Genomic DNA, 13987 nt, shown 5'->3' with positions numbered 1-13987 from the left:
CCCCCACCACCATCACCACCACCACCACCACCAGCGCCTGTCGGGCAACGTCAGCGGCAGCTTCACCCTCATGCGCGATGAACGCGGGCTCCCGGCCATGAACAACCTCTACAGCCCCTACAAGGAGATGCCGGGCATGAGCCAGAGCCTGTCCCCGCTGGGCGCCACGCCGTTGGGCAACGGGCTGGGTGGCCTCCACAACGCGCAGCAGAGCCTGCCCAACTATGGGCCGCCGGGCCACGACAAAATGCTCAGCCCCAACTTCGACGCGCACCACACTGCCATGCTGACCCGCGGTGAGCAGCACCTGTCCCGGGGCCTGGGCACCCCGCCCGCGGCCATGATGTCGCACCTCAATGGCCTGCACCACCCGGGTCACGCTCAGTCCCACGGGCCAGTGCTGGCACCCAGCCGCGAACGTCCACCCTCGTCCTCGTCGGGCTCGCAGGTGGCCACATCTGGCCAGCTGGAGGAGATCAACACCAAAGAGGTGGCCCAGCGCATCACCGCCGAGCTGAAGCGCTACAGCATTCCGCAGGCGATCTTCGCGCAGAGGGTGCTGTGCCGGTCTCAGGGGACTCTCTCCGACCTGCTCCGGAACCCAAAGCCGTGGAGTAAACTCAAATCTGGCAGGGAGACCTTCCGCAGGATGTGGAAGTGGCTGCAGGAGCCGGAGTTCCAGCGCATGTCCGCCTTGCGCCTGGCAGGTAAGCCCAGGGAGTCGCCTGGAGCCACGCTGCTGGGGAGAGGACTCTGGGTGCTTGTGGCCGCGGGTCAGCGCACCTAGCACTTCTCGGGGTTCTCTCCTGCTATCCCCTACAGACTTCCTGTTCTTGACTTTATTCCTTGTTCCATTTCCTCTTTCTCTCTTCCTCCTCTTCCTTTTGCTCTCCCTTCTTCTGTTTTTCTTTTCCTTCCTCCTTGTCTACAGCTTTGATCTACCGACTCCCCCTTACACACACACACACACACATACACACACACACACACACACACACGTGTTTCATTTGCCTCCCTCAATGTGTCAATTTTGCCCTCTCTTTCCGAGGGGAGATGGGGTGCCCGGTATCCACCAGGAGCCCTCTTTTTCCAGGACTCACGGAGACCAGGTATTGCCCTTGTTCAAAACCCTGTGCACTTGAACACTTGCTTAAACAATACATTTCAGTTTCCCAAACTGCCTAGTCTCCCTGTATGGAGTCGGTTGAGGGGCTTTGCTCTTCAGAAGAGAAAGAGATCTCTCTGTTCTCCTACCCACCACATCAGGCAAACTTCTTTGATTATTGGCAGGAGTCACACACAGCCTTGCCCGCACCGGGAACTGGTGGCTCCCTAGACTGTAACAGCGCTTCCTGAGCCCTTCTTCGGCCTTGGCGTTGGCGCAGGGACTTTCTGACCCAAAAAACCAACTTGGGCTAGCTCCCATGTTACTGTCCACAGCGGGGAGGGTGCAAGGATGAGGGTCTGGACTGCCACATTAACCTCCGGGAGAATGGGGGAAGAGAAACTAAGAATGGAGAGCGCTGTGCCTCACTTGCCAGCCGCCCTTGCCCCGCTCCTAGCGTTTGCTGGGATTTGCCGAGGTTTGGCTGGGCTTGGAGAGAGGTTAGGCGCTCTCAGGGAAGAGGTGCTGAGAAATTAAGATGCAGGTTAGTTAATGCGTCTTGGCCGCGGGCTACAGGCTCCGCCTTTGCATTAAGCGGACGCTGATTGTGCGCGTCGCGCCGCGGCGGGGAGGGCCGACGACCTGCGGGAGGGGACGAGTTGATGCGCTGGTTACATTGTTCTGGAGCTGCCTTGGCTCTTTGTGCCTCCTCTAGCGGCGGAGCCGCGAGGTACAGCCCTCTATTGTTCTAGGAGCACGGACACCTCCTGCGTGGGCGGCGGGAGCTGTAGAGAAAAACGCAGCAGTGGCTGCGCCTTTCTTGCAGTTGCGCGCTTTTGTGCGCACAGAGCCAGCGAGGTGCGCGTGGCAGTCGCGCTGTCCTTAGGATCCAGCCGCGGGCCCATAGGGTCTAAGTGTCCAGGCACCCCACTGGGGCGGACACACTGTACCATGCTGCAAACAGGGTTGGGCAGCTTCTCTTGGACTGGAGCGATCTCTCGGGGGCCCGCGGGCCATCAGGGGGATAAGTCGTAGTGGCAGTGATTTCCATAGGCAGGGACAGTGCGACCCACGCGGTTCTGTGGGTTCTGAGCCGGCCGCACACAACGCGCTTCCGGAGGGGAAAGCACGGCTTCCTCTCCCACGCCCCGGGCTTTCCTCGCACCGCCCAGCCTGGCTTATGGGGTGCACTCTACCGACACCAGACCGGCCTGGGGGACGTGACAGACAGCATTTTCACCCAGGCTTGGGGAGGGGGCGTTTCCGATCTGACCACCTCAGCCTTTGCCTCCAGCGGCCCACGGTGATGATCTGAGAAGATAAAAAGAAAACTAGCTTTGCCCGAAAGAGCTTTGTCAAATCGGGGAACTCCAAGTACTTTTGCTTGCATTTAGATGTCTACTTTATCTCTCTCCTTTAGCTTGGTCTTCATCCTCTCCTACATTTTTCTCTGATTTGCTCTTGGTTCCTAGCAAAGATTAAGCAGCGAATAGATAGTAGCGGTGAGATTTAAATTGGAGGTTTACTGACAATTCCCTACAGTGTGGTTCCCTTTTGTCTTAGTCCCCCCCTCTTTTGCCCCCCCCCCTCAGTCTCTCTCCTGAGAGCTCTAGCACGTGCTACCTTCCTGGACATAGGGGGCCAGAAGGAACTTGGCAGCTGGTCTTTGGGGGGTACAGTTAAAGGCTGGATGACAGCTATTCCATTCCAGCCCATCTCAGAGCGCTGTCGCCCCCTCACGCCTGTGGAGCAAAGGACAGAGCTAAAAAAAAAAACAAAAAAAGCAAAGCACTGCCTTCCTGCCTATGTATCTGACGGTGGTGTGGCAAGTCATGTTTTACTGTTAGCAGTCGGAAATGACCCCAAGCTTGCTGGGTTGAAGGGTAAGTGTGGCAATTCTGCGGGAACCCCACCATTGAGAGTCCCAGGATGACTCCTCTGGGGCTTTTAGGAGGAGCCCCGAAACTGCCTCTGAAACTGCCTCGTTCAGAGAGTGGGAAATTCCTCCTGAATGCTTCAAGCATTCAAATTTGGTGTGTCTGTTTTATTACCCCAAGTTGAAAAGGGACAAGAGCTTTAGCCTTTTTATCTGGTCATTCTATCAGCAACTACAAGCGTGTTGAGTGGTCATTATTACATAGAAGGCTTTTCAGTTTGGGGTCGGTAGATCAGTCTCTTCAGACACTGACACAGAAGCTGGGTTGGTAAGTAGGTATTATATACTCGGGAGCACGAGGGGACTGGAGCAAATGGAGAAGAAAAGCTGAGGCCTTCTCCGCCAGGAATATCGATCGATTGGAATCATCCCACACTGTTGGGCTCCGGTTCCAGGGGTTAAACAATCCTAGTAGCTCCACAGGACTGCTGGGCCTTGTCTCCCAGCCCTGTGCCTAGAAGTGGTGCCACCCCCAACCCCCCACTCCCGCTCCAGACAAGGCTCGCTCTATCTATCTATCTATCTATCTATCTATCTATCTATCTCCTTTTAGTTTCCTTTTCTTTTCTCATTTTGGGCCCCTCTGGGTCTTGCCAGAGGCCCAAGCAGACAGGGGTTTGAGGGACGTAAGAATTAAGATGTCTGATTTGGACCTTCGCCTGCAACCTCACCCTTAGGTGAAGCACACCGTCACAACAGAAGCAGGTCCTTCCTCTCTCCCTGCCCACCTCCTGGGTGTATACACAGCTCAAGGTAGCATTTCAAGAGGGAAGGGAGGAGACGTCAGGAAACTCAGATTGCCCCAGCACTAGGCTTCAGAGAAATGGACTCCAAGTGCGAGATTTGAGATTTCGTTTGGAAAGGGTGGCAGAGGCAGCAACTGCCCCCAGCTGGGCCTCTTCAGGGGTTTCCCAAGGCTGGCTCCTGCAGGGCAGTTTTTATGAATTGTGGCAGAGGCTGGGAGGACACACTCCCACGGGTTCAAGAACCAACACTCTCCACCTTGCCCAAGAAAAGCCTAAACCAGCGGTTCTCAACCTGTGGGTCGCGACCCCTTTGGGGGTCGAACGACCCTTTCACAGGGGTCGCCTAAGACCATCGGAAAACACATATATAATTACATATTGTTTTTGTGATTAATCACTATGCTTTAATTATGTTCAATTTGTAACAATGAAATTGGGGGTCACCACAACATGAGGCACTGTATTAAAGGGTCGGGGCATTAGGAAGGTTGAGAACCACTGCTCTAAACCAAGGCACAAACAGGAACAAAGAGGGAGAGAACCCAGGCAAGAACCTGGGGCCCCACCGAGGAAAAATCGAGGCCCTCAGTGATCGGAGTGTTGCCTCCAACGCCCAGAAGACAAAGCAGAGCCCTCAGTCCTTGCCAACATACCCTGTAACCTGGGCTCCCGAGTGTTCTGCTAGGAATCTGCCTCCAGTCCCAGCGGTGGACGGATTCCGGCCCTCTTCGGGCAGCAACTCCCACTGGTCAATCTGGAACCAACTCTGTTCCCGCAGCAGAGGGCTCTTAACCAACCCGACCAGATGCCGCCGGGCCACCTGAGGCTGCAGCAGTGAGCATGGCAGGGCACCAACTGTGTGCCCGTCTGCTTCTGAGCGGGGCAGGGAGGAGGGTGTCTTAGGGTACACCTCCGTCAAGCACCTCCTAAATCAAGGAGAGAGAATGGGGACTTCATTCGCAGACCTCTCCCCACTCCACCCCCCCCCCCCCACCCCAAGGCTCCCTGCCCACCTCAGCCCAGCTCTCGCTACATTTAGTTCGGGATCGTGGCCAAGAGGCCACAGGCAACCAGGTCGGTAGGGAACACGCGATATTTTCGCCTGCTGGATGGTGGGATTAATAATTAAAAAGCTCTCGCTACTGTCCTTGCCTGGTCAAGCCCCGAGTGCGGGTAGAACACCTCCCCAACACGCATTAGGGTGGACGGGAGCGGCCCCAGGAGGCGGGATGTGAGGAGAGTAGCGAAGCCGCGCGAGAGACGCAGTCCAGGCCAGCCGGCGCCCTGGACGAGAGAGGCTGCGCATTTATTTTTATTCCAGGCTTTCCACTGTGTGGTTATGTCACTTTCTCAAACAAATGTGTATATGGAGGGAGATCGATGCTGATAATGTTTAGAAGATTAAAAGAGCATTAATGCTGGCAACAATAACGTAAACGTGTGGACCCAGATTTCATTGATCTGGAACCTGATCCGGCGCGTTTCCAGTAAGCCCGACCGTTCCCAGCAGAGCGCTCGCCCCGGCTCACGCGCTCCCTGCCGCGCTGCTGCCCCAGCTCCAGGCGGGTTCTCGGGTCTGCCTGCAGCTCCTCCCCGGAGCGGCCCCAGATACCCGAGGCTTTCTCCGGTCGCAGGACTGCCCGCCTACTTCCCCAGCTCCCCTGCGCGCGCACACCGCTTCCTGCGTTTTCTGCGCTCCCGCTCCCGCCACTGGCTCTGCAGGTGGCTGTGTGTGGGCTTTGCACCAGGCCTCCCAGCTTCCTTGTCCTGGAGGAGTCCTCTCCCCCTCCCCCAGGCCCCTACATCTGCTCCAGCAGGGCCCCGGGCAACTTCGTTCCTCCATTGAAACCATGTAGGAAATTCAGTGACCCCCTTCATATGCGGGAATAACCAAAACCTACTTTGCAAACGTCTCTAAAGCTGCCTGCTAACCCCGCAGCTTCCGGATCCGTGGATCCCCTCTCATCTTCGACTGTTCTCATTAAAAGAGAGAGCTCATTCGCATTAAATGTCCCCATTCGCAGGCTTTGCACACAGATGCATTAGTTGGACAATTAAACGCAGCCTGATGACAAAGACCTGGGCTTCATTCCGCAGAAATGTCTGCTCTGCAGCAGGCCAATTAGACCAACCTGGGAAGAGTCTTGTTTCCTACCCGGGCTGGGGCGGGAAGGTAGAACCAGACTGGAAGACCTCTCCACCATGCCCTCCTCTTCCCTCCAGCGGGAGAGAACTGGGGCTCTCCTCTAGGCAGGCAGGGAGGTTTGCCCTGGGTAACCGGTCCTGGTCAGAAAAGAAAGACCATCTGAGCTGTTCCTTCCTGCCCACACCCTGCCAACGGTTCCCTTGCCAAACTGTGGATTATTCTCCCAGAAAGAACAGTAAAGGTGAATTTGTCTAGAAAACAGGAAAGAGGTGAGATAGAGTGAGGGTGAGACCAGAGCTTAATTGTTCCGGTTTCTTGAAATTATTACTCCAATTGGAGAAAGCTAAGCTTTTCCTTTCAGAGATGGTCTCAATCCAGAAGGAAAGGAATTTTCTTTCCTTCTCCAAGAATGAAATGAGAAAAAGGAGGAAGGAAGGAGGGTGGGGGAGAATTGTTCTGCTTGGAGTTGTGACATAGGATCAATGGGTTTTTCTTTCTGTCCTCCCCTCACAAGGGTCATCTTCCCACCAGTAGCATCTGTTTAAGAAGGGAGCTTCGATATAGCTTCTTGATTCCTAGTCAGAAAGTGCCCTTACCCCGCTCCTGAAAACTACTGTGAACTAGGTCAGGTGATCCGTGATCAGATACAGAAACTGAAGGTAGGTGCTTTCCTTCGGTTAGGGGCAGACAATTGCCCCTCCCCACATGCCCCACAATAAGGATCCCTATGTTCTTCTCTGAGGGTTGAATGGCATTTTGGAGATTGGGGTCTTAGACTCTCCCCCACCCCCATCTTAGAATCCCAAAACAGGGTGAGAATCCTGGTGAGTGGTGAGGGTGGTGCAGAGCGGAAACTGATTCCCCAGATTCTCTGTGTCTCCAACGGAGACTGCCCCACTCCCCTCTTGAGCCAGGTCTGCACAGAGGCAACAGGGACCTGCCCCTCATGGCTTACCTTCCCCAGCTCCAGGCCTGAACCCTGAGAGACGGAGAACCTGCTTCTCCTGCTGTTTCAACCCCAAACACCATTTTAGGGTCACCTGTGGGTTTTCTCGCCATTAGAACCTTTTTCTAAAGGAAGATTAGAGCAAGAGGTTTGAGGAGTTCTCAGGAAGAAAGTACTGCGCCCCACATGCTATGGCTGGTGATGGTGGTGGCAGACACTGTGTTCAGGAAAAGTGGTTTCATGTAGGGAGACTCCCTGGAGAAATGAAATTCTCAGAGGAGAAGCAGAAAGATTTAGTTTCTGGGTTCCTGCCAAAGGAAGGGAAATGAGGAGGGAATTAAATAGAAATAACTGTCTGGATAAAGGGCCCTGGGGAAAAGGGTGAATATTGAGGCACCCTGGGCATTAAACTTCAAAGACCCTCTGGATTATGTTCACCCCTGACCACTCACAGACCCTTGTTTTTCCTGACCTGGGGAAAGTTGCTTCATCCAGGGGGGATACCTTTTTTGTGGGGAAAGACCATGATGAGGAAGCCTAATGGGGCCATTTATGCTGTCAGGTGCAGAGCCTGTTGAAGATGGGTAGGGAGGGGGGCATCATCACCCCTCATCACCCAATCTGCCCCCCTAATCCACTTCAGTGACTTTGGGAAAGGCTTTTTTTATTTCCATGTCTCAAGATAAAGACTGAAAATAAACATGCACAGGTTTTTGAAGGGACAGGAAGGGAGGAGGAGGTAGGGAAGATGATTGAGTAAGTCAGCCCACCTGGTGCCTGAAAAGGTGTAGATAGGCAATGCATAGAGGCAGGCTGCAGGGGGTGCAGATAGAGTCTCACTTGAGGGGTAGGGTTCCTAGAAGCTGTGGACATTTGTTGTGAAAAACTGCCCATGCAAATTTTCCCAGAGGGAAGGGAGACTCTGCCCTCCACCTTGACGCCTCTCTCGCCATTTGAAGATCCATTACTCTTCTGTAGAAAGCAGACTCTGTTTGGGTTGGAAGCACACCTCCAGTGTAATTTAATCAGCATTGGACTTTGGCTCATGTAATCAAATATACATATACTTTCTCCTGCAGGAAGAAAAATAATTTCTCTGTAACTGCTATTGACTTGAAGTCATGTAATCTCTGGAAAACATCACATTTTTAAAGGGAAAGGTAAAATTAAGGGGAAAAGAATCCAGTTTTAGTGGTTTGCCTTGTCGTTGCTAAGAGAGCCAGTTACCACCTAAGAAAGGGCAGAAAGAGCATTCCAGAGCTCACACACTTGTGCTGCTGCAATTGTAGATATTTCACTGCAGATTCCTGTGTTGTCAGCCTCCCACATTTATTTTTGTAGGAAACAAGGTTGACTAGCTCACCAGATCCCAGGAATTTGGGCTTTATGTTCACATTGTGTCATGTGCTTGGAGGAATGGGTTTCTTCCATTTTTCTGCCCTGTTTGGAGAAGCCACAGAAAGCAGCAGCGGGATCCCAGTGGACAGCAAGCCCCTTCATTAAGGATGATTGGTAGCCATGCCAGCTCACTCCCCACTGCATCCCCAGGGCCTTGATCATGGAGCTCTGCCCTAGAGCATCCCTCTAGATCAGGTTTGGACTCCCCACCCCCAGGGCGAGGCTCTGGGCTTTACCCAAGTTGAGTCTGTTAGGGAATCTGTTGTAAACACAGATCCATTGATTTGCATTTGTCAGAGAGTAAAGTTAAACCAGTGAAAAGAGAAGCCCTTACCCTTTTATGTAGGGCCAGGGAAACCTTTCATATTGATCCTATTGATCCAACCTTTCCCTTTAAGGAAACCACATAGTTAAAGACCCTCGTTCAATAGATTTACCCTTCGCACTTGTGATATTCCTTTAAGTGTTCTCATCTAGGATAGCTGGGCATTAAGCCCACACTCCAAACCAGACAGAAATGAAAAGAGAGTAGGAGGGGAGGGGTCAGGAGGCAGAATTGTGGGAAGTGAAATTGAATCAAACTGAAATGTGTAATGATTTGATTGGGGGTGTTTTTCTCATTCTTCTAAGATGACATGCAGAGATAAAGACAAAATGGATGTATTTAGCATCTCTCTTTTTTTTTTCCCAACCAAAGAAAACCTGTTTACATGCTAGAGTAGCAACATTTGTGGAACATCATTTTCCACTGTAAAATTATTTCAATCAATCCACTGGCTTGGTTCACTTAAGCTGGTTCACTTCAAAGCGGTAATACTTCCACAGAAATTATTTTGGTTCATTTGTAGCAAATCAGGAATAGAATTGTCCTCAGACAATGCAGTATTTTCTGGGGACTCTGTATATGAGCATGGATACTGAGAGTGGGTTTGGAGTTGTGTGTTCTGATGGAAGTGGGTAGAGACTAGGGCAACAGTAAGGTACAACTTTTCTTACAGAGCAGTGTAGATGGACTAGGAATTGCTAAATATTGTTCAGTCTTGCTTGTGTTTGCAGACATGAACATGAAAGTCCTCTTTGTTTCCAGAACTGTTGGCTCGATCCATTTCCTTTCTTCCTTGACCCTTTGGTTCTGTGAATAACATCCATTTGTGATTTTTTTCACCCCCAACATGGTGCCTGTGCAATTCCTAATTGGTTATCTCTTGGGTTGTGTTCAGATATTCATGTTTGTTTTATGTGATTGAAAAATATTAATGATTCCTTAGGTGAGCTAATGTATTTATCTGCTGAGTGAGTTCAAAGGGCAGAGTTCAGCTTTGGTTCAGGTTAATTGAACAGGAAGCAGTGAGCTCTCCAGGCTGTGTTTAACTAGAAGTCCCTTAAAATATCACACTCAGCAAACACACAATTTCACTGCCCTCATCCTGGAGTCTGATGTAAGAGGCACAGATCAACTTGGGCTGCCTGTTTAAAACCCCAAAGCAAAGCATAGCAACTGCAACAAAGCCCTAGAGTCCCCCTCAGGGAAGAAGAGTTTTCTCATTGGCTAATTGCTTTATTGGTAGCACTGACCTGCAGAGCAGCTGCAGGGGCCTGGATGAAGGCTGAGGCCTCAGAATAATGTGCTCCATTAGAACAGGGCAAGACATTTTTTGTTTACTCAATTGGAGCACCCTGCAAAGTGCCATTAACCCCGGCCCAACGGCGCTCCTGCGGCAGAAGCCAAAGGTCAGGCCAGCCAGGCTGTAGGCACAGCTAGCTCTGCCCTGGTAGGAGGGAGGGCGCATCCTGCTGGCATTGCCCTCCCCAAACTTGGCCCAACCGAGTGGGCCCCTCCAGGGCTTTGAGCACAGCAAGCAGTTACAAAACTTATTCACATTTCCCAGTTGCTGAATCACGTTATTGATGATTAAACAATTTTGATCTGAGTACCATCAATCACATCAGAAAAGAATCCTCCCACTGACCCTTTCTTTTCTATTTATGTTCTCTTCATCCGTGTGAGTTACAGTAAATAGAATTGTGCAAACGCTGCTTTTTAGCAGGAATATAGTCTGGATAAGTGCTTGGATCAAGAGGAAGACAGACCTCCAAACAGGGCTCGGGGGGTTGTTTAACAGAAAGAGGGTTGGGGTGGACTCAGCAGTTAAGGCTTCCTGGAGAGCACCTTGAACTAGAGTGCCACCTGCCGGGAGTCATCTCACTGCAATGAGCCTGCAGCCTCCCACAAGGCTCAGGTCCCTTCCTCCACTTTGTTCCTAGATCTGGGTCCCTATTCCTCATCCTCCTGACCACTACCTATATTTTCCTAGACATTTCTTCTGGGACTTATTCCTGGTCATTTGGGACTCTAACTTCTGCCTTTTCTCATTCATTGCCAAAGAGAAATCAGTGATTCTGCTGTGTGCGGTTATAGTCTGCACATTGAGATAATAGTCTCCTGCTTAGATGGAAAGTGCTTGGAGAAAGAGGGGCAGAGACAGCAAAAAAAAAAGAAAAAAAGAAAAGAAAATAATCTGTGGGAGAGGAGGGGAATGGTTATGTGTGTAAGAGAAATGGTTCAATTGATGGTGCCAGTGAGGGCTATACCAACTGTAAGGTGTTCTGAAAAGGTAAAATATTGCACAAAAGTGAGAGGGTAGAAGAGAATTAGTATGGGCAGGGAGGACATCAGGAAAGAGATATGCCAAAGCAGCGAGCCAGAGGTGGGCTCTGTGAAATCTCCTGGGAAGAGAAAAAGTGAACCAGGCATTTTGCAATTGCAAAGAAGTGAGCCATTGAGCTAGACTGGGAGCCAAGCTGTGGAGCTGGCTGTAGCTCTGTGGGCAGCAACTGTTTCCAGACTCGGCTCACATCGATCAGACCCAAAGCCCCTGGCAGCCTAGCGCCTGTGGGTGGGTTGCTGACTCCACGCTTGGGCGCAGGCTTCAGCACCACGAACAGCGCCATGGGGAGCCCAGAGCCAAGCGCTCAGGGGGGCTGCAATCTGAGCGAGTTTCCATCTCAACCTGGAGCTGGGCCCTCTATGGGGTTAAATCCGGGCAGCGCCCTGATCAGTAGCTCCAGCTCTCTAGATCTCAGTGCCCCTCTCCACACCCCCTGCCCCCCCAGACTGAACAGAGCCTCAGATTTTCCTCTTGCACCCGTGGTGACTCTGGTTCTCTAAGGAGATCAGCGATAACAAAGGGAGAGGAGGCATTGGTGAAGACAGGACAAAAGGTGCTAAATGACCCTTTCCTTACAAAGAGGAAGACCATTACCTTTAGTTTTTGAGTCGGGGCTGGAGGGATTAAACTATTTTCACGATGTTCTGCCTTCTGCAGTCACTGCTGCTCTCAACGTGATATTTCAGATTTCCTCTCAAGGTTTACAGTCTGGTTGCCCACCCCCCAACAACACCACCACACACACAGGTATACACAAATGGATACTTTCTCCCCCACATACTTCTGATTTTTGAAAACATGGCTTTCATTATATTAAACAATACTGTCACTTTATATCAGCAAAATGTTGAAGGGAGAACCAGCTACGGGACAGCACTATCTCCAAAAAATTTAGAAACCGGGTTTGATTTCAGGAGAGTCATCCTTGATGGGGTTCTCTTTAAGAAGTGTCTCTCCACAGCTGTTTTGGGCCAATGGTTGAGTCACTTCCCCCAAGCCACACAGTGGAGTGCTACAGCCTTGACCAGGGTGGGAGCTGACACTAGGCACTGACCCCTGACTCTGGCTGCTCTGCTTTGTGTTCTTATTCCAGGGAAAAGAGGCAGGTGGGTCCTTTTGGCCTATAATTGGGGACAATTCACATCTTTATGCATTTCTAGTAAAATGGCCTTTGCTTTCCCAAAGCTAATTAAAATGTAAAACTCTTGCTTTATTTCAAGGAATTTTATACTTCAAACCTAATTTATTACTGAAGGGAGGTGGCGCATAGCAACAGACAAGTGTGTCCCCTTTAAAAGAAAGTCAAGGGTATGAGAAATGAGATTTTCTTCCCTGTGACAATTCACTTTTAAATTCCAAGTGGCTCTTGGATGAAAGGAGGAAAGAAAATCCAGCCCAAAATTAATCTGGTCAAGTATTGATTCTCAATGTTGAAAAAATGATTTTCTGTGTTTAAATATCTACAATTTTGCTCTAAAAATGAATAGGAACATATTTTCGAGAATATATTTGAGTCAGATATAAGAACTTGTTTTAGATCTGTTTAGTAAACACTGATAAAAGCAGTTTCTTCAAGCTGTATGATCTTTGAATTTGCACTATCAAAATCTTTTCCAGTAAAATGGATTTGACAGGAAGCAAAGTGCTTTTTTTTAAAAAGGTTTTTGTCATCCAGCGTTTTTTTAGCAAAGTTCTTTTTTAAGTCTTTTTTGTATGCATCACTGCATTTTATTAAAAATAAGGCAGTCCATAGACACAGATAACAGTGTAGTGATTACCAGAGGGAAAGGGGTGTGGGCGAAGGTAGAAGATAGAAAACAGGGGATAAATGGCTTGGGGTGGTGAACACACAATACAATATACAGATGATGTATTATAGAATTGTACACCTGAAACCTACATAATTTTATTAACCAATGTCACCCCATAAATTAAATTTAAAAATAAACCAGTCTACTCGGCAAGATGGCACTAAATGCATTTCTCATCTCGTGAACTCAATGTGGTTTTAAAAGAATATTTTGACAAGACTGCTGTGTAAACAGGACCTCGCCTATAGTCTTCTTTGATTTTAAATACTAAAAAGTGTGTAGAGTGAAAGAACTTTTTACTTTTCTGAAACAGTATGATAAATTCCTAAATCTAAAAGGTTTTTTAAAATCTTGGATTCAGTTGCCTCCTACTGTATGCCTAATGAACTCAGTGAATGAGTTCACTTTAGTTCATGTTCAAGGCACAAGAGTGAATTCTTTATTCATTCCCAACTCTAATCCCTCTCATCATTTTCTAAAAATTCCTCTGAAAAGGAAGAGACAGTCTTCCTATTGAAAGGCCAATTCCTTGACCTGATTCTGGGCCCCTGCCTCTCCTGCCTTCTTAGGGCTCCAAGTTTTTCTGTGCTCATAAAACACTTCCCATCAGTATTTTTGTGTTTCAGTGTCTTCTGGTTTTTTGTAAATTATTTTTATTGATTTCAGAGAGTAAGAGAGAGATAGAAACATCAATGATGAGAGAGAATCACTGATTGGCTGCCTCCTTCCCGTCCCACACTGGGATCAATTGATTGAGCCCACAACCCAGGCATGTGCTCTGACCAGGAATCGAACCGTGATCTCCTGGTTCATAGGTCGATGCTCAACCACTGAGCACACCTGCTGGGCTCGTCTATCATTTGTTTTTTAATGTTCCCCACAACACCTGTTCTAGGTTTATCTCTTCCTTCCTCCCTTTCACTTCTAGAAAGAGTTACTATAATTCAGTGCCTATTTCTAACCTCCTATTTCAGGCCCAGTGCTTTAGTCTGGTTCCACCCACACCTGTTTACTAAACCTGCTCTTACTAATGTCACTATTGAGGTGTTTGTAGCCAAATCCAATGGACACTTCTTAGTTCTTAATCTGGCCTCTGCACAGAATTTGACACACTGCTGACCACCTTTTGCTTTCCCTTTCTTCTCCTGACTTCTGAAATACTATACTCCCTTATTTTTCTTTTTAACATTCTGATCTCTCCTTCTCAGCCTCCTTTCTGGGCTCCTCTTG

The 13987-nt window shown here is 49.5% G+C and overlaps 1 protein-coding gene across 1 annotated transcript in view; it reads left to right on the top strand.

The window, feature by feature from the left end:
• The first annotated feature begins 6 nt into the window (after nt 1–6).
• The window catches only part of ONECUT2 (one cut homeobox 2), a 59674-nt gene continuing 45693 nt past the window's right edge, over nt 7–13987 (top strand). Inside the window, exon 1 of the mRNA XM_006764452.2 lies at nt 7–707. Within this exon, the coding sequence (XP_006764515.1) occupies nt 71–707 (637 nt within the window). The 5' untranslated portion in view covers nt 7–70. The remainder of the gene's footprint in view (nt 708–13987) is intronic.

The sequence above is a fragment of the Myotis davidii genome, unplaced genomic scaffold (assembly GCF_000327345.1).
Source record: "Myotis davidii unplaced genomic scaffold, ASM32734v1 scaffold38, whole genome shotgun sequence".
Lineage (NCBI taxonomy): Eukaryota > Metazoa > Chordata > Mammalia > Chiroptera > Vespertilionidae > Myotis > Myotis davidii.
This window is presented reverse-complemented; position numbering and strand designations above follow the sequence as displayed.